General features: G+C 40.5%; 1 protein-coding gene across 6 annotated transcripts in view; it reads left to right on the top strand.

Annotated features, from left to right (window-relative positions):
• The first annotated feature begins 17215 nt into the window (after positions 1 to 17215).
• FMNL2 (formin like 2) overlaps positions 17216 to 21417 on the top strand; it is a 310739-nt gene continuing 306537 nt past the window's right edge. For 5 of the 6 annotated variants that reach the window (XM_022569727.3, XM_022569730.2, XM_089916816.1 and 2 more), the window contains exon 1: positions 17217 to 17765. In XM_022569727.3, coding sequence (XP_022425435.2) covers positions 17649 to 17765 — 117 coding nt within the window. In that variant the 5' untranslated portion in view covers positions 17217 to 17648. Of the gene's footprint in view, positions 17766 to 21417 lie in introns of all 6 variants that reach the window. The other variant, XM_089916815.1, reaches the window with a different exon arrangement.

The raw sequence follows: 21417 nt of genomic DNA, 5'->3' as shown, positions 1-21417 counted from the left end.
CAGGGAATCAACAGAGCATGTTATTGCTAGGGAACTCCTGGGTGATACCAGTTTAGAGTAGGAATATCAACACACAGCCAAGGGCAAGACCCATGTCCCAGGGGGAGAGTAGAAAGCTCTTCAAGAAGTGGCAAAATATTTAAAATGGACAACCAACAAGGACCTACTGTATAGCACGGGGAACTCTGCTCAATATTATGTAATAACCTAAATGGGAAAATGTATAACTGAATCATTTTGCTGTACACCTGAAACTATCACAACATTATTAATCAACTATACTCTAATGTAAAATTAAAGTTAAAAAAAAAAGAAGTGGCAAAATAAAGTGAGGAAGCAACATGGTGTAGTAGAAAGCAGATGAGCTTAGGGACAAAAGAAATGGGAAATTGAGTTCCCAACTCTGCAACTTTTTCTGCTATATGACTTAGTGCTATTATATAACCACTCTTAGCCTCAACTACCTCTTCTATAATATGGGAAGGAAATTGTCTTCCTCACAAGGTCACTGTACAGATTAAAAGCAATAGCATATTTAGAGCTCATAGTTATATCACCTTTGCTGTTTCATATGTTCAGAGCCAAGGTAAGGTTAGCAAAGAGATCAAGGCAACCTCTATTAGAAAGACATAGACAGAATGGAAGCTCGGGTTTAATGAGTTATGCTGATAGAAGTTCTGTGAATCAAGGTCTCCTAAATTCAGCAATCTGAAGTGCCTACCTAGAGTCACCCAGCCTTAAATGGGCTATAGCTAGTGAGCAAAAAAGACTTCCAAACCAAATTGAATAAAGAAGTCAAAATATTAATATTTTTTAGGGGGCAATAGGAGATCATGGGTTTCTTTGTACTGCTTGTAATAATCTGTTTAAGTACAGTAAATATTTATTGAATTAATGATATGTTAGAACATTAAAATCTTTTTAGTCGTTCCTATAACAATATTTACCTGGCTTATAAAATCATTTTAGTATTTTCTTCCAGTTATAATTGGAGGAAACATCTTGCTTCTACCCAGGAGGAGGTCTAAACTGAATTAAAGAACACCTTGAGAGTTTTGAACCAATTTGATGTGATATTTCATCATGACCAAAGTAATTAAAATTATATTATTTTAGGAAGAAGCAAAATCCAAAGGAGATTTAAGCAGTTTAAGTTGTGAGGGAATGAGGATTAAACTGTTTGAAGCTGGTATTATGAGCACATTTAGTGAAAATTGCAAATATTTCCTTAGAGTAGGGAAGATTTCCCATGACTGGATTTTCTTCTAAAGTTAGATTTATTCACTCTTAAACCAACAAGCAATTAGTGAGAATCTTCCAGATGCTAAGCACAGAACTGGAAATACCTGGAGTATTAAAAAAAAAAAAGTAGATGATTATCCTTGGAACCTGTTGCTCTTCCAATACAATGGGTCCCAAGTATGCATAAGGATCACCTGGGTAGCTTATTAAAAATGCATACTTCCTGGCCTTACCATAGAAATTCTGATTCATGACAATGGGGCTAAAAATTTTCATCAACCACTCCAGATGATTCAAGAGCAGATGGACTGAAAATCAGACTGTGAAGCACATTATTCTCCAGCTAGAACCTATAACCTAGTTGGAAAAATTAAAAAATATATATTTCAAGAGGTCAAAGATACAGGATAACAGACCAGGATGAAGGGTGCCAAGGCAGAGGCAGAAAAGCAGAGGGATTTCCTTGGTGGTCCAGTGGTTAAGACTCTGCGCTCCCAATGCAAGGGGCCCAGGTTCGATCCCTTGTCGGGGAACTAGATCCCACATGCATTCCTCAACTAAGAAGCCTGCATGCTGCCGCTAAGGTCCAGCACAGCCAAAAATAAATAAATAAATATTTTTAAAAAAATCAGAGTATGCTGGTTTGGGGGACAGATGGACCTGACATTTTCTGGGGAGCTGTGATCACGGGTAACTACAGCTAGTCCCAATTAGAACATATAATAATCCCACAAGTCAGGGCAAAGCAATAATTGAGACTAAGCGGAAGGCCACAGGAACCAAGGGCAGTCCAGAATTACAGACAGGGACTTCCCTATTGGCGCAGTGGTTAAGAATCCGCCTGCCAATGCAGGGGACAAGGGTTCAAGCCCTGGTCCGGGAAGATCCCACATGCCGCGGAGCAACTAAGTCTGTAGACCACAGCTACAGAGGCTGTGCTCTAGAGCCCACGAGCCACAACTACTGAGCCTGCGTGCCACAACTACTGAAGCCCGCTGCACCCAGAGCCCATGCTCTACAAGAAGAGAAGCCACCGTAATGAGAAGCCCATGCACTGCAAGGAAGAGTAGCTCCTGCTCGCTGCAACTACAGAAAGGCTGCGCATAGCAATGAAGACCCAATGTGGCCAAAAAAAAAAAAACCAGACAAAATAAATTAATTAATGAAAAAGACTAGAAATAACAAGATGATTTGGGTGATAATTCAAAAGTTCCTTACAGGCTTCCTAATGGGAAAGAAAGCAGTTCCAGGGCTAGGCTTGCAAGCAGAAGTAGGGGAGTGGTGCCCAGAGGAAAGTGAAGGGCTGAAAGGGAACCAGCGAGCATGCTCACATTGGGAGAGCAAGAAGGAATGTCACCTGGGAAAGTGAAATACATATGCTTCTCTGGCCTGAGTTTAACTCCCTTTAGTGTAGAATGGCCATTTCACTGACTTAGCAACTGACCAGTAACCAAAGCAAGCTGATAGAGGTGACAGTGAAAAGTGAGTTTTAAATACACTGACCAATGACCCTCAAGGCGCTGGGAATACCAGGCCCTTGTTGAGTAGTCTTCTCGAAGGCATATTTCAACCTTATACATCAGTATCCTCATCTGTAAAATAGGAATAAGAATAGAACCTAATTCATCTAGCGGCAGTAAGTATTAAGGATATTAGAGGTAAACCATTTAGCTTCCTGCCTAGCCCACAGTTAGCTCTCGGGGTAAATTATTTATTTATTATTATCATTAACCCTGCTCTGGGGTTTCCCTTAGCACCTGAGCAATCATAGGCCACTTTTTGCCATGCTTGGGGTTTTCTGGCACTTTTGTTAAAATTTTAGTCAGCTGTCACTTTAATTTGGGGATATTTTTCTAATGAACAGTGCCAGAAATCTTGTCACATCATGTCCTTTGAAAGTGGGTTGCACTCCTGCCGCTAACCATTTCTTAAGCCCTGGCTAGGGGTGCTTAGTGGCTGATGTTTATTGAGCATTTTCCCTGTGTTGGGTCCAGCAGTCAGTGATTTATATGAATTATCACAATTATTCCTCACAAAAACTGCTTGAATTAAAACTACTATTGCCCTTATTTTACAGACAAGGAAACAGAATTTTTAAAACTGTGTCCAACTTACCAACTGCCTTGTTCTTGCATAAGTAGGATTTCCAGGAAGATCTTTCTTTCCATCTCCTATCTTTGCATCTCATTTTTCATCTACTTCTTTTCTCTCTGCTTATCAGTCACCACTGTCATCAACCACATATAAACTTTACAGCATATAGCTTCAACCACTTTGAGAAAATGTAACCTGATACTTTTAGTCCAAAGTAAAAAAGAAAGGGGAGCAGGAAGGATTACTGCCAAGTCTGAGCTAGACTTCCCCCCTTTAATAGGTCAACTGTAGCCAAGAGACCTAAGGAAATATGGCAGCTCTTTTGTTAATAACAGGATGGAGTGGAGGGAAGAACAGTTCCTAGAAGAAGGGGGTGCTTTTCCAAGATGAAGGGGTGTAGAACAGACGAAAAAATAGGTGTCCACCGCATCTGTCTGGGCTATGCATTGCCCACAGCCTCATTGCATTTTTAATATTTTGACCTCCCATTTTTAATCATTTTCAGTACAATAGAGATTTAAGAAAAAAATTTTGCTTTGGGGGCTTTCTCCTTTCTCATAGATTTCAATTCAGTATTTTGGATTGTTTCTTTAAGAATTTAAACAAACACGTCCCACTCCATAAAACTGACAAAAACAAAGCAACCAGGCAATGAGAATTGGACCTGAGACAGGACTGTCTGGCCCCTGCTGTAAGCACTTTTCTAGTACAGTTGGATAAGGTTAGCAGAGTTCAGTTCTCTTGAGAGGTGAGCTCTGCAGGTGTTTGTAACTAGTGATTACAGAGCAGGCAAAGGGCTTGATCCTTTGAGGGAGATCTTTTAGTTCTAATTAGCTGCCCAGCCCTCTCCCCCTTCCTTCCATCAGCAAACTTTCCTTTGATCTTAATTGTGTATGGAAATGATTGCAACTAAAATGATATAATACAATAAACATTTGTTAGTTAAATTAATTTGGTAAAGTCAAATGGTGTGAGTAGCATTCAGTAACTCTGGACAATTTTATTTCTTCTATGCATAATGTAACGTTTGGCATTTATTCAGTCTACTTTTGCATATAAATGTGAGTTGGGGGCATGAAGAAATCTGCCTAACCAAAATTCCATCTCAAAACTGGACATCTGACATCAGCCCCTCGATCAGTCATGGACACCTTATACAATAGAAGCAAGGATGCTTTCTTCCCCTCCAAAACCTAAAAAAAAAATAATAATTCAAATGTGAAGAACTGGTGATTTTTTAAAAACATTTATTGGAGTATAATTGCTTTACAATGGTGTGTTAGTTTCTGCTGTATAACGAAGTGAATCAGCTATACATATACATATATCCCCATATCCCCTCCCTCTTGCATCTCCCTCTCCCACCCTCCCTATCCCACCCCTCTAGGTGGTCACTAAGCACCAAGCTGATCTCCCTGTGCTATGTGGCTGCTTCCCACAAGCTATCTGTTTTACATTTTGTAGTGTATATTAGTCCATGCCACTCTCTCACTTCATCCCAGCTTACCCTTCTCCCTCCCCGTGTCCTCAAGTCCATTCTCTACATCTGCGTCATTATTGCTGTCCTGCCCCTAGGTTCTTAAGAACCTGTTTTTTTTAGATTTCATATGTATGTGTTAGCATACCATATTTGTTTTTCTCTTTCTGACTTAGCTCACTCTGTATGACTGACTCTAGGTCCATCCACCTGACTACAAAGAACTCAATTTCGTTTCTTTTTATGGCTGAGTAATATTCCATTGTATATATGTGCCACATCTTCTTTATCTATTCATCCGTCGATGGACACTTAGGTTGCTTCCATGTCCTGGCTATTGTGAATAGAGCTGCAGTGAACATTGTGGTACATGACTCTTTTTGAATTATGATTTTCTCAGGGTACATGCCCAGTAGTGGGATTGCTGGGTCATATGGTAGTTCTATTTTTAGTTTTTTAAGGAACTGCCATACTGTTCTCCATAGTGGTTGTACCAATTTACACTCCCACCAACAGTGCAAGAGGGTTCCCTTTTCTCCACACCCTCTCCAGCATTTATTGTTTGTAGCGTTTCTGATGATGGCCATTTTGACCGGTGTGAGGTGATATCTCATTGTAGTTTCGATTTGAATTTCTCTAGTGATAAGTGATGTTGAGCATCCTTTCATGTGTTTGTTGGCAATCTGTATATCTTCTTTGGAGAAATGTCTATTTAGGTCTTCTGCCCATTTTTGAATTGGGTTGTTTGTTTTTTTGATATTGAGCTGCATGAGCTACTTGTATATTTTGGAGATTAATCCTTTGTGAGTTGCTTCATTTGTAAATATTTTCTCCCATTCTGAGGGTTGTCTTTTCGTCTTGTTTATGGTTTCCTTTGCTGTGCACAAGCTTTTAAGTTTCGTTAGGTCCCATTTGTTTATTTTTGTTTTTATTTCCATTCTTTTTAAAGTAAAAAAATTCGTGTAAATGTATTTTAAAAGGAACAATCCCTCTGATTGAAATAATAGCTAATTCAATTTTTAGAGCAGTGTATATGTTATAATTATTCAATGGCTTTAAAATAACTTGGCAGTGTTTCTTCAGTAGAGGCATTATTGTTTAATGGCAGATGAGTCATTTCCCCAGCCCCAAGCAATTAATCGGTGTTTCCTAAACTTGCCTAAAATAGGAACCACTTGGGGCTTTTGCTAAACATACGGATTCCTGAGCCCACCCCAGGCCAATTGAATTAGAATTTCTAGGGAAGGCATGTGGGAATCTGTATGTTCAGTAAGCATCTCAGGTGGATCTTTTTATCAGACAGGTTTGGGAAAAACGTTGGATTCCTTTTACAGTGGCATAAATTTTTTGAATTACTGTTATACAGAGTAACTAGAATAGAGCTTTATCTTTGGAAGAACTGGGACATTAGAAAGTGCTCATAGATCACAAACCAACGCATGTTCTGCTTTATAAATACATCTTTTTACTTGAAACAAATACCATGGATTTATATATTTTCCCTTTAATCATTCAGGTACTGCAGAAATTTTTATTCCTTCAATAATAAGCCCAAGATTAAATTCATTACCACCTTGAAAAAAAGAACACAAGGAAGGAAATATCTCTTATTGAACATCTCAGCATACATCAGGCATGATCCTGATAGTTGGTTTATGTAAGTTATTTACCTTAATCTTAACGATTAACTGGTGGGGTAAGTATTAATTTCCATTTTATAAATGCAGAAACTGAGTCTTGAATAGGTTAACGAATATTCCCGTGGTCACTCAGTAAGCAGAGAGACGGGGTCAAATCCACCAAGCACATGTTCTTACCACATACTAGGTTTTAGAGTTTCAATTCCAAATCAAGGAATTCAAATTCACTAGGCAGAATAATCATGGGTTTGTGAACATTTCTTCTCTGAAGGCCAAAAAGGGGGCATTTTTTGGTATTTGGGCTGAGCCAAAGAGGGAGGAAAGGACAGATTTCAGAGTCTGATCACCTCTTCTAAGATGAGAAGCCTCTTTTCTTCCTGTAATCAGAAAGATATCTACAATTCTCCCCTAAAAATTACCTCTCTGAAGAACAAATGAGAAAATTAACAAAATTGTAAATCTAGATATGTAACACGTGTGATATATAACTGTGGAACTGGATTTTCCTCCCATTCATTCTCTTTCTTATTTCCCCATGCTGTTTATTCTGGTTGAAGTGGTTGCAGCCAGAAACAAAAATGCCCCCTTTGGGCTTTCTTGTTTAAAAAACCTTTTTTATTTTTTTTAAAGGGTTTGTTTTCTTAGATTTTGAAGCTGTTGGAAGGTGCCAGATGGATGGCCTTGGAGGCTGTGAGGGCTGTATTTATCTGTAGAGGAGGGCAGGTGTGCATGGGGCATGCTGGGCTTCCCACGCAGCCCAGATTAGGAACCCTGGCCCTCCTGGATGACAGTTAATATTAAGGGGGGGAAGTTATGAGGACTCCCTGAAATAAAAGCAGACACTATAAGTCAGCAGCACATTCCTTTGTTGTTGCTCTGTGGCTGATATCACAAGCAAAGACCCTCCCATCCAGTCATTTTGAAAGTAGGCTAAGGATGATTTTGGAGGTGGTAATACAGTAGAGGAATGCAGGATGAAGGGAAAAAGTAGGTCACAGAATGGGGAGAATGAGGAAAAATAGTCTGAACTTGACTTTTCATATAAGGCTATCTGAATTTTGTGATATTTTTTCCTTTTCTTTCTTTCTTTCTTTCTTCCTTTCTTCCTTCCTTCCTTCTTTTTTCTTTCTTTCTTTCTCTTTCTTCCTTCCCTCCTTTCTTTCTTTCTTTCTTTCTTTCTTTCTTTCTTTCTTTCTTTCTTCCTTCCTTCCTTCCTTCCTTCCTTCCTTCCTTCCTTCCTTTCTTCCTTCCTTCCTTCCCTTTCTTTTCTTTTCTTTCTTTAGCACAAGAGTTGCATCCAGAGTGCCGCAAATGACTTCTAGAAGATAGTCTTCACCTAGTTCAGCTACCTTTAAATGACCAATTGGTGAAGCAAAGCAGTGGGGGAAGGTGGTACCAATATTTGAGAGTCCATTCAAAAAGCCTCAGTATTTCTCCTGTTTTTCCTTCTTTACCACTGACTTATAATTTTTGAAGTTGTTTTGATTTCTATGGAGATATACATGTTTAATATATCAGCTATATTGAAAGAAGTTTCAGCATGTTCTCTCTATATGTACATATATTTACAAATGTGTGTTAAACTTATATAAATGAAATTAAGTTTCTGTGTTACTATTTCTATATCATTCAAAAATGATGCAGATGGATTTTTGCCAAATTTGAACGTATGTTTATGTGACAAGTTATACTTTGTGGGGCCTACAGAAGGTAGTATCTCAGAGATATAGGCAAGATAAGAGCTGGGATTTTAAAACTTATAAGTAGTTAATAATTCTCTGGAACACTGTTGGAGAATCTACTAAAATTTTTTAAATTATAAAATTGGCGTTATTTAATTAAGATACAGTTAAAAGTCCTAATGTCTATTAAAACAAACAAAAAAGAAGCAGGTAATAGGTTTCTAGCAAAATGGTGAACAGAATATATGTCTATCTTTTCTTTCTTCCAGAAAATCTCTTGAAATGATGGATTGGAGCAGAATTAAAATGAAACAGGCACATGTGACAAAGTACTGGAACTTCTACCAAAATATCAACCATGAAATTTAAATATTAATGATAAAGGAAACAATAGATTAGACAAAACTACAGAGTATCTGAACTGGAAGATTGAAGAAAATCAGCTAGACTGCTACAGAGACAAAGATAGGCTGTATATGAAAGAATAGTTAAGAGACTATAGATAGGCCAACACATGGATAAGTTTCAGGAGAAGAAAAAAAAAGAATCAGGGAGAAACAATATTTTAAAAGATGATGTCTGAGAATTTTCTAGAACTGAAAAAAACCCAAACCACCCCAAAACCCATGAGTCTTCAAACCGAGGAAGCAAACCAAAACCTGAACAGGATAAATAGATTCATTAGCACATAGTCTCTTGGTAGTAAAAATGCAGAAAATCAAAGACAAAGAAAAAAATATTAAAAGAAACCAGGGAGAAAAAGATGCAATATCAATTTTTCAAAAAGTTGACAATTATAGTGACAGTAGATTTCTCATTACCAACAACAGAGGCTAGGAGAGAATGGAATAATATCTTCAAAATGGGGAGGGAAAAGAGCTTCTGTCTTAGCATAATATAACCAAATAAACTACATTCAAGACTGAGGGCAAAAAGACACTGTCAGATAATTCTGCCGTTGACAAACTCTCATTGAAAGAAACACTAAAGAATGTACTTCTGGGGGGCTTTCCTGGTGGCGCAGTGGTTGAGAGTCCGCCTGCCGATGGAGGGGACACGGGTTCGTGCCCCGGTCCGGGAAGATCCCACGTGCCGCGGAGTGGCTGGGCCCGTGAGCCATGGCCGCTGAGCCTGCGCGTCCGGAGCCTGTGCTCCGCAACGGGAGAGGCCACAGCAGTGAGAGGCCCGCGTACCGCAAAAAAAAAAAAAAAATGGTGAAAAAGAGATATTTTTGCTTTAGTACTGATTTTAGGGAGAAAGCATTTCATCTTTTACCATTAAGTATGATATTGGCAGTAGGTTTTTTGTCAATGTCTTCTATCAAGTTAAGGAAGTTTTTTTTTTTTCTATTTCTAGAAGCTGAGGGTTTTTATCAGGAAGTGATGTTAGATTTTTGTCAAATGATTATTTGTCATCTATTGAGATGATCATGTGTTTTTCTTTTTTAGTCTGCTGATATGGTGAATTACATTGATTGAATTTTGAATGCTGAAACAACCTTGCATTTCTGGGATAAATCTCACTTTCTCATGATGTATTATCCTTGTTATATGCTATTGGATTCTATTTGCTAAAATTTTGTTAAGAATTTTTGCATCTATGTTCATGAGAGATGTTGGCTATTTATTTTTTCTTTTTCTCGTAATGTCATAATGGCTGGTTTTGGTTTCAGGGTAATGTTTGCCTTCAGAATGAGTCAGGAAATATTCACTCATTTTCAATTTTCTGGAATAGTTTGGGTAGAATTGGTATTCTCTCTACCTTAAGTGATTGGTAAAATTCCCAGTGAAGCTATCTGGGTCTGTAGTTTTCTTTGTGGGAAGATTTTAAATACAAATTCAATTTCCTTCATAAGTATATGACTATTCAGGTTATCTACTTCATCTTGAATCCTCTTTGGTAGTTTGTATCTTTCAAGGGATGTGTGTGTCCATTTCACCTACATTATAGAACTTATTGACATAAAATTCAAAACATTGCCTGATTATCCTTTTCAATATGTGTAAAATGTAGAGTGATGTTCATTCCGTCACTTGTGATATTGGTTATTTGTGTCTTTTTTCCTGATGACTCTGACTAGAGGTTTATCAATTTTACTGATCTTCTCAAGAACTAGCTTTTGGTTTAATCAATTTTCCTATTATTTTCCTGTTTGCTATTTCATTGATTTCTGCTCTCATCTTTGTTTTTCCCTTTTTTTGCTTAGTTTTGGTTTTCAGTTGCTTCTTTTTTCTGGTTTCTTAAGGTGGAAACTGAGGACATTGATTTGAGCCCTTTATTCTTTTCTAATATAGGCACTTAGTGTTCTAAATTTCTATCTAAATACTGCTTTACCTGCACCCACAAATTTTCTTTAATTTTAAAAAATTGATCATAGTTTTTTAGAAGTGTGTTATGTAGTTTCCAAATATTTGAGTATTTTCCCAACATCTTTGTGTCCTTGATTCCTAATTTAATTCTATTTTGGTAAGCAAATATACTTTGTAATATTGGAATCTTTTAAAATTTGTTGAGAATATGGTTAATCTTGGTAAGTGTTGCTTGTACACTTGAAAAGTTATGTATTCTGCTGTAGTTGGGTGAGGTGATCTATAAATATCAATTATATCAAGTTGTTGATAGTGTTTTTGAAGTTTTCTGCATCTTTACTGATTTTCTGTCTACTTGTTCTAACAAATATTAAGAGCGAAGTGTTGAGCTCTCCAACTATAACTGTGGATTTGTGTATTTGTCCTTGGAGTTCATGTACTTTGAAGCACTGTTTTGGGGGTGTTATGTTCTCTTGATCAACTCATTCACTTATTATTATAAAATGACCAGCCTTGGGTTTTTTCTTCACATGCACTTACTAATCAGTACTCGACTAAATTTTGGAATGGAAACTTCCACAGACCTCTGCAGTTCTCTCTTCTTGCAGCTCACTTTTTCCAGAACTCTGTCCTGAGAACACTAGCCTCCTTGGGGTCACTGGACTCCCAGCTCTGCCTTCTCAAGGCAGGGACTCTATCAGGCATGGAAACTTTCTCCAGGCAGTAAGCTGGGGTAATTCCCCTCATTTATTCACTTCATTTATTCATTCCCTTCATTTATTTCCCATCTCTAGAGATCAGTGTTCTTCATTGTCTGATGGTCAATGTCTGAGGGCCATTGTTTCATATTATTTTGGCCAGTTTTTTATTAGTTTCAAATGTGAGGATAATTCTGGTGTCTATTACTCTATCTTGATCAGAAGCATAGGTTTCATTATATTTCTACCTCTACATGATAATTTCAGAGATCTATTTTTTTAAAAAGACAGTGAAGGATACTGATTTGGGAATCAAAATACCTAAGTTCTAATTCTATGACTTGTTGTATAAACTAGAAAAAAATCACTTTGTTGAGCCTTAAATCTCTCGTTGTTGTACTGACAGGATAAAATAAGATAAAGTAAGTAAAAGTATTTTGTAAAATATGAAGCCGTAGGCAAATGTAAAGTAATATTCAAAGATGCAAAATATGTGGGGGAGGGTTAGAAGATGTTGTCTGCCCAGTGTTTACCCATGTCTTTTCCCTTCCTCTTTCTGCTATCAGAACCTTGATTCTGTCCAGGTGAGGAAATGTGTCCAGGCCCAGGTTTTATTACACTCCCCCAGTTCTCCCTGTAGCTGGGGATGGCCATGTAATTTAGATCTGCAGAATGAGGAAAACTGGACAGTCTGCTAGTGGTACTTCTGGGTAAACCTTTGACTTCCTGATAAAAGAAGCAGACTTAACTGACATTGCCTCTTCCCCCCTCCTCTTTGCCCTGAATACAGACTTGATTTATGGCACTCTATTAGCTATTTTGTAACTACTATGTGGGAAAGACCAAGCTATCTCACAGATACTGGTCCTAGCCTTACAGAGTTGCTGAACAACACTAGAATCCACCTTTCTCCAGATATCTTCTTTTATGAGAAAGACATCTTTTTTAAGCAATTATCACTTGGGTTCTCTTTTATTTGGTGGCAAAAATATTCAGTCTTAACTGATTCAGGAGGAGAAGGAAGAGTCAAGGTGTATCTTTGTAAGTTAACTGTTTGAGGAAGTTTGTATGAAGCAGAAATTGGATAAACCAAATTTTAAATTTTGTTTAAAATCAACAGCAGTGTCTGGCCCATAGTAAGTGCTCAATAAATATTTAAAAAACAAATATGGATGGGTATATGAATCTTGCAGGACTTGTATGGATGTAAATTGACATGAAGCAATCCTTCTAAAATCCCAGCTACTACTACTATGCAATTTTGATTCAGGGCGATTGATGGTTTAGTTCATCACATGGCATTTATCTCATTTCTATATAATTATACACATAAGGAGAATCTTCTTAGGGTAACACTAGTGGCTTTTAAAGAAGCTAACTGAACTTAGCTACAGAGCATGACCTTACATTTAAAACCTGAGGAGATATCAATGAAACTCAGCTGATCTTGTAGGAGCATTTGTTGTGAATGATAGAAAAGCTTCTTTGAAAGCAATTACACCATTATGGGGGAATTCCTGATCAAGCTATCCCTGGTATAGCTTTCAAATGCCTGGCACAGGGAAGATAAAGTTCTAATATTTCATTTTCCATGGGCGATGCATGGATAGTTTTAACAGACTTTTTTTGTCAACACTTTGCAACATTGCAAAATAGCAAATCATATGTATTAGTGATCAGAAAATGAAATACACATTTAAAAATGATCACCTGATTTTAATTTTGTGGGGAGGGATGAGGAGGTCTTCAATTAAAGGAATAGAAATGTCTTCTTTCTCCACACTCCTCCATTTTCCTGAGATTTTGGTAGAAATTCCTACACAAATTGTATAATATGAGTGTTTTATTTAGTTTTGCACTTAACAACAGTTATAAATAATAACCAAATATTAGAGACTCTAAACCTTGAAATGGCAGATAGGTTCTTTGGTTCATGGATTGGCATACTTTGTCCTGGCTCCTCTCAAAGTGTGAGATTATGAGAGAGACTAGATGTGATAAGACTTAAGGGGAGGAAAAAGGTCCTGGTTACTGGCAGAAATATGGCTGGATGGAGCCATTAATGTAATAAAAAAGGATTTCTCAACTGCAGAAAAGAATTCTAGCTTTTCCATCCATATGGGCAACTCTCTGGGTGGGCTGATTTTGTGAGTCAATCAGACTCAAAGTTTATGTCTAGAGATTTCAAAGAAAATAAATACATTTGTGGGTCAGAAATGTCTCACTTGGTCTGAATTAACTGCTTTTCTTTCTAGCTCATTTTCACTAGTTGTGGTGTGTGTGTGTCTGTGTATGTGTGTGTGGGTATCCCTGTTTTTCTTTCTTTGATCAATCAAAACAACCTATAGGATGGGCTTCCTTGGTGGCGCAGTGGTTAAGAATCCTCCTGCCGATACAAAATTAATGCACAGAAATCTCTTGCATTCCTATACACTAATGATGAAAAATCTGAAAGAGAAATTAAGGAAACACTCCCATTTACCACTGCAACAAAAAGAATAAAATACCTAGGAAGAAACCTACCTAAGGAGACAAAAGACCTGTATGCAGAAAACTATAAGATACTGATGAAAGAAATAAAACATGATACAAAACAGATGGAGAGATATACCGTATACCATTGGATTGGAAGAATCAAAATTGTGAAAATGACTATACTACCCAAAGCAATCTACAGATTCAATGCAATCCCTATCAAAATACCAATGGCATTTTTCACAGAACTAGAACAAAAAATTTCACAATTTGTGTAGAAACACAAAAGACCCCGAATAGCCAAAGCAATCTTGAGAAAGAAAAACGGAGCTGGAGGAATCAGGCTCCCTGACTTCAGACTATACTACAAAGCTACAGTAATCAAGACAGTATGGTACTGGCACAAAAATAAATATATAGATCAATGGAACAGGATAGAAAGCCCAGAGATAAATCCATGCACATATGGTCACCTTATCTTTGATAAAGTAGGCAAGAATATACAATGGAGAAAATACAGCCTCTTCAATAAGTGGTGCTGGGAAAACTGGACAGCTACATGTAAAAGAATGAAATTAGAACACTCCCTAACATCATACAAAAAAATAAACTCAAAATGGATTAAAGACCTAAATGTAAGGCCAGACACTATCAAACTCTTAGAGGAAAACATAGGCAGAACACTCTATGATATGAATCACAGCAAGGTCCTTTTTGACCCACCTCCTAGAGAAATGGAAATAAAACCAAAAATAAACAAATGGGACCTAATGAAACTTAAAAGCTTTTGCACAGCAAAGGAAACCATAAACAAGACAAAAAGACAACCCTCAGAATGGGAGAAAATATTTGCAAACGAAGCAACTGACAAAGGATTAATCTCCAAAATATACAAGCAGCTCATGCAGTTCAATATCAAAAAAACAACCCAATCCAAAAATGGGCAGAAGACCTAAATAGACATTTCTCCAAAGAAGATATACAGATTGCCAACAAACACATGAAAGGATGCTCAACATCACTAATCATTAGAGAAATGCAAATCAAAACTACAATGAGGTATCACCTCACACCAGTCAGAATGGCCATCATCAAAAACGCTACAAACAATAAATGCTGGAGAGGGTATGGAGAAAAGGGAACCCTCTTGCACTGTTGGTGGGAATGTAAATTGATACAGCCACTATGGAGAACAGTATGGAGGTTCCTTAAACAACCAAAAATAAAACTACCATACGACCCAGCAATCCCACTACTGGGCATATACCCTGAGAAAACCATAATTCAAAAAGAGTCATGTACCACAATGTTCATTGCAGCTCTATTTACAATAGCCAGGACATGGAAGCAACCTAAGTGTCCATCGACAGATGAATGGATAAAGATGTGGCACATATATACAATGGAATATTACTCAGCCATAAAAAAGAAACGAAATTGAGTTATTTGTAGTCAGGTGGATGGACTTAGAGTTGGTCATACAGAGTGAAGTAAGTCAGAAAGAGAAAAACAAATACCGTATGCTAACACATATATATGGAATCCAGAAAAAAAGAAATGGTTCTGAAGAACCTAGGGGCAGGGCAGGAATAAAGACGCAGACATAGAGAATGGACTTGAGGACACAGGGAGGGGGAAGGGTAAGCTAGGATGAAGTGAGAGAGTGGCATTGACATATAAACACTACCAAATGTAAAATAGATAGCTAGTGGGAAGCAGCCACATAGCACAGGGAGATCAGCTCGGTACTTTGTGACCACCTAGAGGGGTGGGATAGGGAGGGTGGGAGAGGGAGATGCAAGAGGGAGGGGATATGGGGATATATGTATATGTATAGCTGATTCCCTTTGTTATAAAGCAGAAACTAACACACCATTATAAAGCAATTATACTGCAATAAAGATGTTAAAAAAAAAAAAAAAGAATCTGCCTGCCAATGCAGGAGACACGTGTTTGAGCCCTGGTCCGGGAAGATCCCACATGCTGCAGAGCAATTAAGCCTGTGTGCCACAACTACTGAGCCTGTGCTCTGGAGCCCATGCACCTAGAGCCCATGCTCTGCAACAAGAGAAGCCACCGCAATGAGAAGCCTACTCGCTGTAACTAGAGAAAGCCTGCGTGCAGCAACGAAGACCCAACGTAGCCAATAATAATAAATTTATTAAAAAAAAAAACTATAGGTGATTTGCTTAAAAGACCATACATACACAAGATGTATTTGTGTGTATCTGCTCCATAGGCTTTTGGTAAAAATTCAACAGTCATTGAACATCTGCTATGCTCAAGTCATCTTGGGGTTTACAAAGCTGAATGAAACATGGTCCTTCACGTTTGAGCCTTGGTGTGTTATCTTATCTGGAAGCAGGTGCTTTTTAACAAGAGGGTAACAACCCTAGTTTCATATCAGAAGTACCTGCTGAGCTTGTTAAAAATACATCTGCCCAGGCCCCAGCTCTTAGCTTAGGGAAATTCTGATAATAGTCAGGGCCCATGATGCCTGCAGTTTTAACAACAAGCTCCCCACATGAATCTGATATACAAACCAGGATGAAGAAACACTGCTTTAAGCTAAGAAAGGACTAACTGCAGGAGTTTAGCCACAAGTAAACCAGGAGGATGCCCTTGAAATCTACAAAGTGAGCAGCTGGCTAAAGTCGTTTATGAGGGTGTTTCTATTTCCACTCCTTCAGAATGGATAGTTATAGTCTGAAGAGCATCCTGGAGAACAGGGTTGGGCCCAATCTTCTCTGTAAAGCACCTGGAACAAGAGTGCTGTAGAGGAATAAGATAACTACAGCCAAAGACCATCTTCAAAGTCTTCGCAAACACTCTGTTCTTATTTTTATCTCACACAAAATATGGTTATTTGTGTAAATTTTCTCCTTCACTAGATTGGAAAGTATTCCAGAGCAGGAGCTCTCTTCTTTCTTTCTCTAGTGAAGGAACACAGTAACCCACACATAATAGCTGTTTGACAGGTTTTTGTTTTGAATTCTTCTCATCCAAATCCTGGGGTCTGACCAGGATATATTTGCATATATCCATAGTGGATATTTATAAATATCCATAAAAGTATATATTTGTTTATAAAACATTTCAGTCGCACAAAAGAATACGTAACATACATACTGAAGAAAGAACAATAATAAAACAAGCACCTATGGACCCACATCCCAGTTTATGACATAGGACGTTGCCAATACCCTTGAGGTCTCCTGTTGAACTAGATCCTATCGAACAGCTCCTGAAATTTAAATCAGAATGCGTGCATTCAATCATTGACTGATTGGCTCATTCATTCATTTGCCAAATGTGCCTACTAAGTGTCAGAATCGATGTAGACGAGGTAGTTATTTCTTCTGTTGGAGTGGGAGAGGGGGTTCAAAAGTGACATAAACTCTTTCGACAAGTGTACAGATTGTCTTTGCTGCAAGCGGCCCTAACCCCGCCTGGCCCTCCAGAGCGGCGTGGTTTCTGAGTGTGGACACTTTGAGCAGAAACTACTGGTCCCGGCAGTCCACGGGGCGAATGGGCGGAGCCGGGGCGGGGGCGGGGGCCGGGCGAGAGGGGGCATTGTGTCGGGAGCGCGAGGCTGCATTTGTCTGCTCGAGGTGCTGGCAGAGCGAGCGTTGTGTTCGCCGGCGTTGAGCTGGAAGTGTCAGCGGCGGCCACGGTCCAGGCGGAAGACTGAGTCGGAGCAACCACGCGCCCACTGGCCGCTATTACTGGCAGGGGGCGGCGTGCCAGCGAAGCAACATGCAGATAGGCGCCCGGCGCCCTGACGACCCCTCCCGAGGAAAGGAGGCCGGGGCGGCGCTGGGGCGGCGGGGAGCATGAGGGAGGCCGGGGGGCGTCTTGGCTCGGAGCGTTGCTAGAGAGCGGCGCGCGCTGCACACTCGCCGGGGCGCAGCGGAGGGCGGGGAGCCGGGCAGGTCGCGCCAGCGCTGGAAGCCGGCCGCCGGGAGCTGTTCTGATTTCCGACGCGGACGCAAGGGGCCCGGAGAAGCCCCTGGCCCCGGTGTGCAGCCAACATGGGCAACGCCGGGAGCATGGATTCACAGCAAACCGATTTCAGGGCGCACAACGTGCCTTTGAAGCTGCCGATGCCCGAGCCAGGTGAACTGGAGGAGCGATTTGCCATCGTGCTGGTGAGTGCGCGGCGGCGGCCGGGAGCAGGGCCCCGGGGCTCCGACCAGGCGGTGCAGCTGACCCCAGCCCCCTCCCCTTCTCCCGGCGCCGGGAGCGAGCCTCCTGTCCCAAGGGGGAGGCTCCCACCTCGCCCATTGTGGCCTCCCCCGCCTCCTCTCGGCTCTCCTCCGAGCCCCCCGCGCTCGGCCTTCTCTGCGTCCCGGGATGGGGCCGGGGGCTCGGGGCTGGCTGCCTGGCGGGTCGGCCCCGAACCCATTGTCTGGCGGGAGAGGCACCTCGCAGCGCGTGTGCCCGGGAGGTGTGGCGTGGGCGTGAAGGGAAGGTGGCGCGGGCCGGGGAGGAGGGGGCGGCGAGCTGCTGAGGCTTTTTGTTTAAGAAAAAAAAATTCGCGCAAACCCCGAGTCCTCGAGGACGTCCAGCGGGCGCCCAGCCCGGGTCCTGAGGGGTGCGGGGCAGATGGGCGCATGTGGCCGGTCAGGGGTGCCGCGCCGCGCTGCGCTGTGCGGGAAGGCGAACTTGGAGGCGGACGTCGCGGCTTGGCCGAGGGGAGCTCCCCCAAAAGGGAAAGAGAAGGAAACCCTCGCGTGGCGGTGCGGCTCCCTCGTCCCTAAGAGAGGAGGGGGACATCAGGCGAGAGAGAAGCTTCGTCTTGGCGCGTTCCTTTTGGTCTTAAATGTTAAGACCACAAAAATGTGCAGTTTTGCGGGGACGGGTTGCGAGCTGACCTGACTCCAGGGGCGACCCCTCCCCTCCCTTCCGCCAGCACACCCAGCCAAGTCTCTGACTCCCTCCCGAAATCCGCTTCTCCTAGCTTTCCAGCTTCGCAAATCTGAGACATTGAAGACTCCCTTCTTTCTCCCTTTCCTGCTGGGACTAAGTTTCTGGGCCCTTCCCAGCCAGAGCCTGTCAGTGCTGTGAGCTTAGGAGGGTGTGGTGGCCTCCCCCCTCGACCCAGCCAGAGTCTGTACTGCAGTTGGTCCCCAGACTTTGATTTTTAGTGTCCTAGCCTCTTTCAAGGGGTGTTGGGAGGGAAACAGGCAAGATTGGAAGCGTTCCTAATACTTACACTTGCAAGTGTACACTTGTAGCCTCTTCCTAGCTAGTAATCTCTACATTCTACAGTGCTAGGCAGCAAGAGAAACTTGTGCTGAAGTCAGTCGAATTCTGCATCTGTGTGCGGGTTTTGGGCATGTAACCTGACAACTTTGGGAATCAACCAGAGTCTGAACACTGAGACGTTTAAATTGCCTTTCCTCAGGCCTTTAAAAGGGGCTGGTTTGATATGGGGAGTAATGTTGTGGATGGCAGATTCGCTTTGTGCTCTGTGGAAGAAGAGGCCACAAGCTTTTTCACACCACCTGGAAACTCTGGTGTGGCAGTCGGGAGATAGATGAGGCTGCCTGTCTTGCTTTGCATGGTCTGTGATCTCCCGCAGCTGCTCCCACTGTTGTGCAGAATGAGACACTCTGAAATGAAACAGCATAGGCTTAATTACTTCTCAAGGCAGCCTGGGTGCATACTTGACTTGTCTTTATAGGGACAAACCTTTTTAATTCAAAATCCTCTTCCTACCAGACAACATAGTTCTTACCTCGTAGCTCTGGGTTTTCTGTGTTTCCATCCATGCTGTGCTGGTGTGTGTGTGTCTGTGTGTGTGTACACTTGAAGTGGGAGGGCCAGTGACACAGGAAAACCAGATAATAACAATAATGCAATTAAATTCTCAACTGGGATAGCATGTTTTGCATGAGCTTTCAGTTACCCTGCTGATTAGTGACACATGTTACGAATTACTCTTTAGAAAAAAAAGTCCCATCCTTAACATGGTGGGTTTGTGTTACTATTAAGTCTAGAAGTCACAAATTCAGTACGTAGAAATTCATGATTGTATATCACAAGCTCTTTGGGGCAGTGGTTGGTCGTGTGGCTACTTTTACTCTACTGTGTCACACACAAGTACTGGATGCGGTTCCTTTCTTAATTGCTTAGAATATTTTAAGCCTTTCAAAACAAACAAACAACAAAACCAAAAAATACCAGGCTGACCTTTTTTGGATTAAAACAAAGCTTTTGGGAAAGTCTCAGCTTGGGGGCCCTCTTGTTAGGGATGCACTTGGACGATTGACTTGGTGTTTCATGTAACACTCCCCGGTCAGCTCCAGCTGCTCTTTGGAGTAAGCTGTAAGAGGAGTTAAAAGGAATCATCTTTATGGGCTGATAGAAGTACAGAGTTATGGTGACTTTTCTTGTGGTCAGTTTTTTTCTAAAGTTGTACATGAAAAGCTCTCAACTGTGCTTTTCTTCATGAATTGCTTAAGAAAAAGATCAAACCATTTAATTCTGAAGATCAAGCTTGAAGGACAGTATAGGTGGTAACGTTTAAAGTATATATATATATATATATATATATATATAGATGTATATGGAGAAATTCTCTGCCCTGAGACAATGGGAATCCTGTGGGCATTATTGATACTAGTTTTATTTCCTATATGATAAAGATCATATAAGTGTTTGGGGAGGAAAACAGGATAGTAATACTGTACAAGAAAGTATACAAGCTCCTCATTGTAAATATGGCTTACATCAATAATTGGGCCATTTCAGGAATGGAAAACAATTCCTCTCACCTCACCAAGCTCTAGATTATATAAAGCATTGGGGAAGAGTAAATAAAAATTTAAATGACAGAAGTCCATCTATTTCTGGAAAATCTTGAGATGAAACTTACTCAGTGACTGTCCCCCACCACCCCCATCAGTCCACATGAGTTAAACCGTATGTATCTAAAAAATTAGTGGGCATGAATGGAAGGATGAGAGAGTAAAAGATTGCTGAATAAAGCCCGCGTGCAGCAATGAAGACCCAATGCAGCCCAAAATACATAAATAAAATAAAATTTAAAAAAAAGATCAGTGGAGGGGGATAGACTTTAAAAAAAGGTTTTTTTAAATAGGAAAGAAAATGAGATTTTTGAGTAGAGATTTGAGTTACTGAACTTCCTGTAATTAATGACTAGTAAAAATTGGATCCAAATCTTAGGAGTTTCATTCTCCTGAGGAGTCTTCTCCCTCCCTGAACTTGTCTTCAGCATCATTACAATAGTAACTATAAAACTTATATTTAAGGGAAAAGATTACTTACTCCTTGTATACACTTAACTATTTGCATCCTTGGACCTGCCTGTCAGGTAGAGCTATAAGGTAATATGCCTTTGTGTGTGTAGGATGTTTCTGTTACACTCTTCCATGGAAGTGTTTCATAAATTATAAATTCAATCATCTGCTTCAATCTTTGTTCCTTTAAGTTGTATATATTTTGTGTATTTTACAAGTAATATTTGTCCGTGTTTTTTGGGTCCCACACATTTATAATTATCTAAGTGGCTCTCCATTGTATTTGTTAAATATTGTCTAATTGTTGGGAATACACACACACACAAATACTCCCATGTCCTTTATTCTTGTTTTTTTTTTTTTTTTGCGGTACGCGGGCCTCTCACTGTTGTGGTCTCTCCCGTTGCGGAGCACGGGCTCTGGACGCGCAGGCTCAGCAGCCATGGGTCACGGGCCCAGCCGCTCCGCGGCATGTGGGATCCTCCCGGACCGGGGCACGAACCCACGTCCCCTGCATCGGCAGGCGGACTCTTTC

Source organism: Delphinapterus leucas, chromosome 8 (genome assembly GCF_059928025.1).
Source record: "Delphinapterus leucas isolate spDelLeu-1000000601 "Yukka" chromosome 8, BTC_Dleu_Yukka2, whole genome shotgun sequence".
In the NCBI taxonomy this organism is placed as follows: Eukaryota; Metazoa; Chordata; class Mammalia; order Artiodactyla; family Monodontidae; genus Delphinapterus; species Delphinapterus leucas.
Note: the sequence above shows the minus strand (reverse complement) of the source record. Positions and strands in the feature narration are given on the sequence as shown.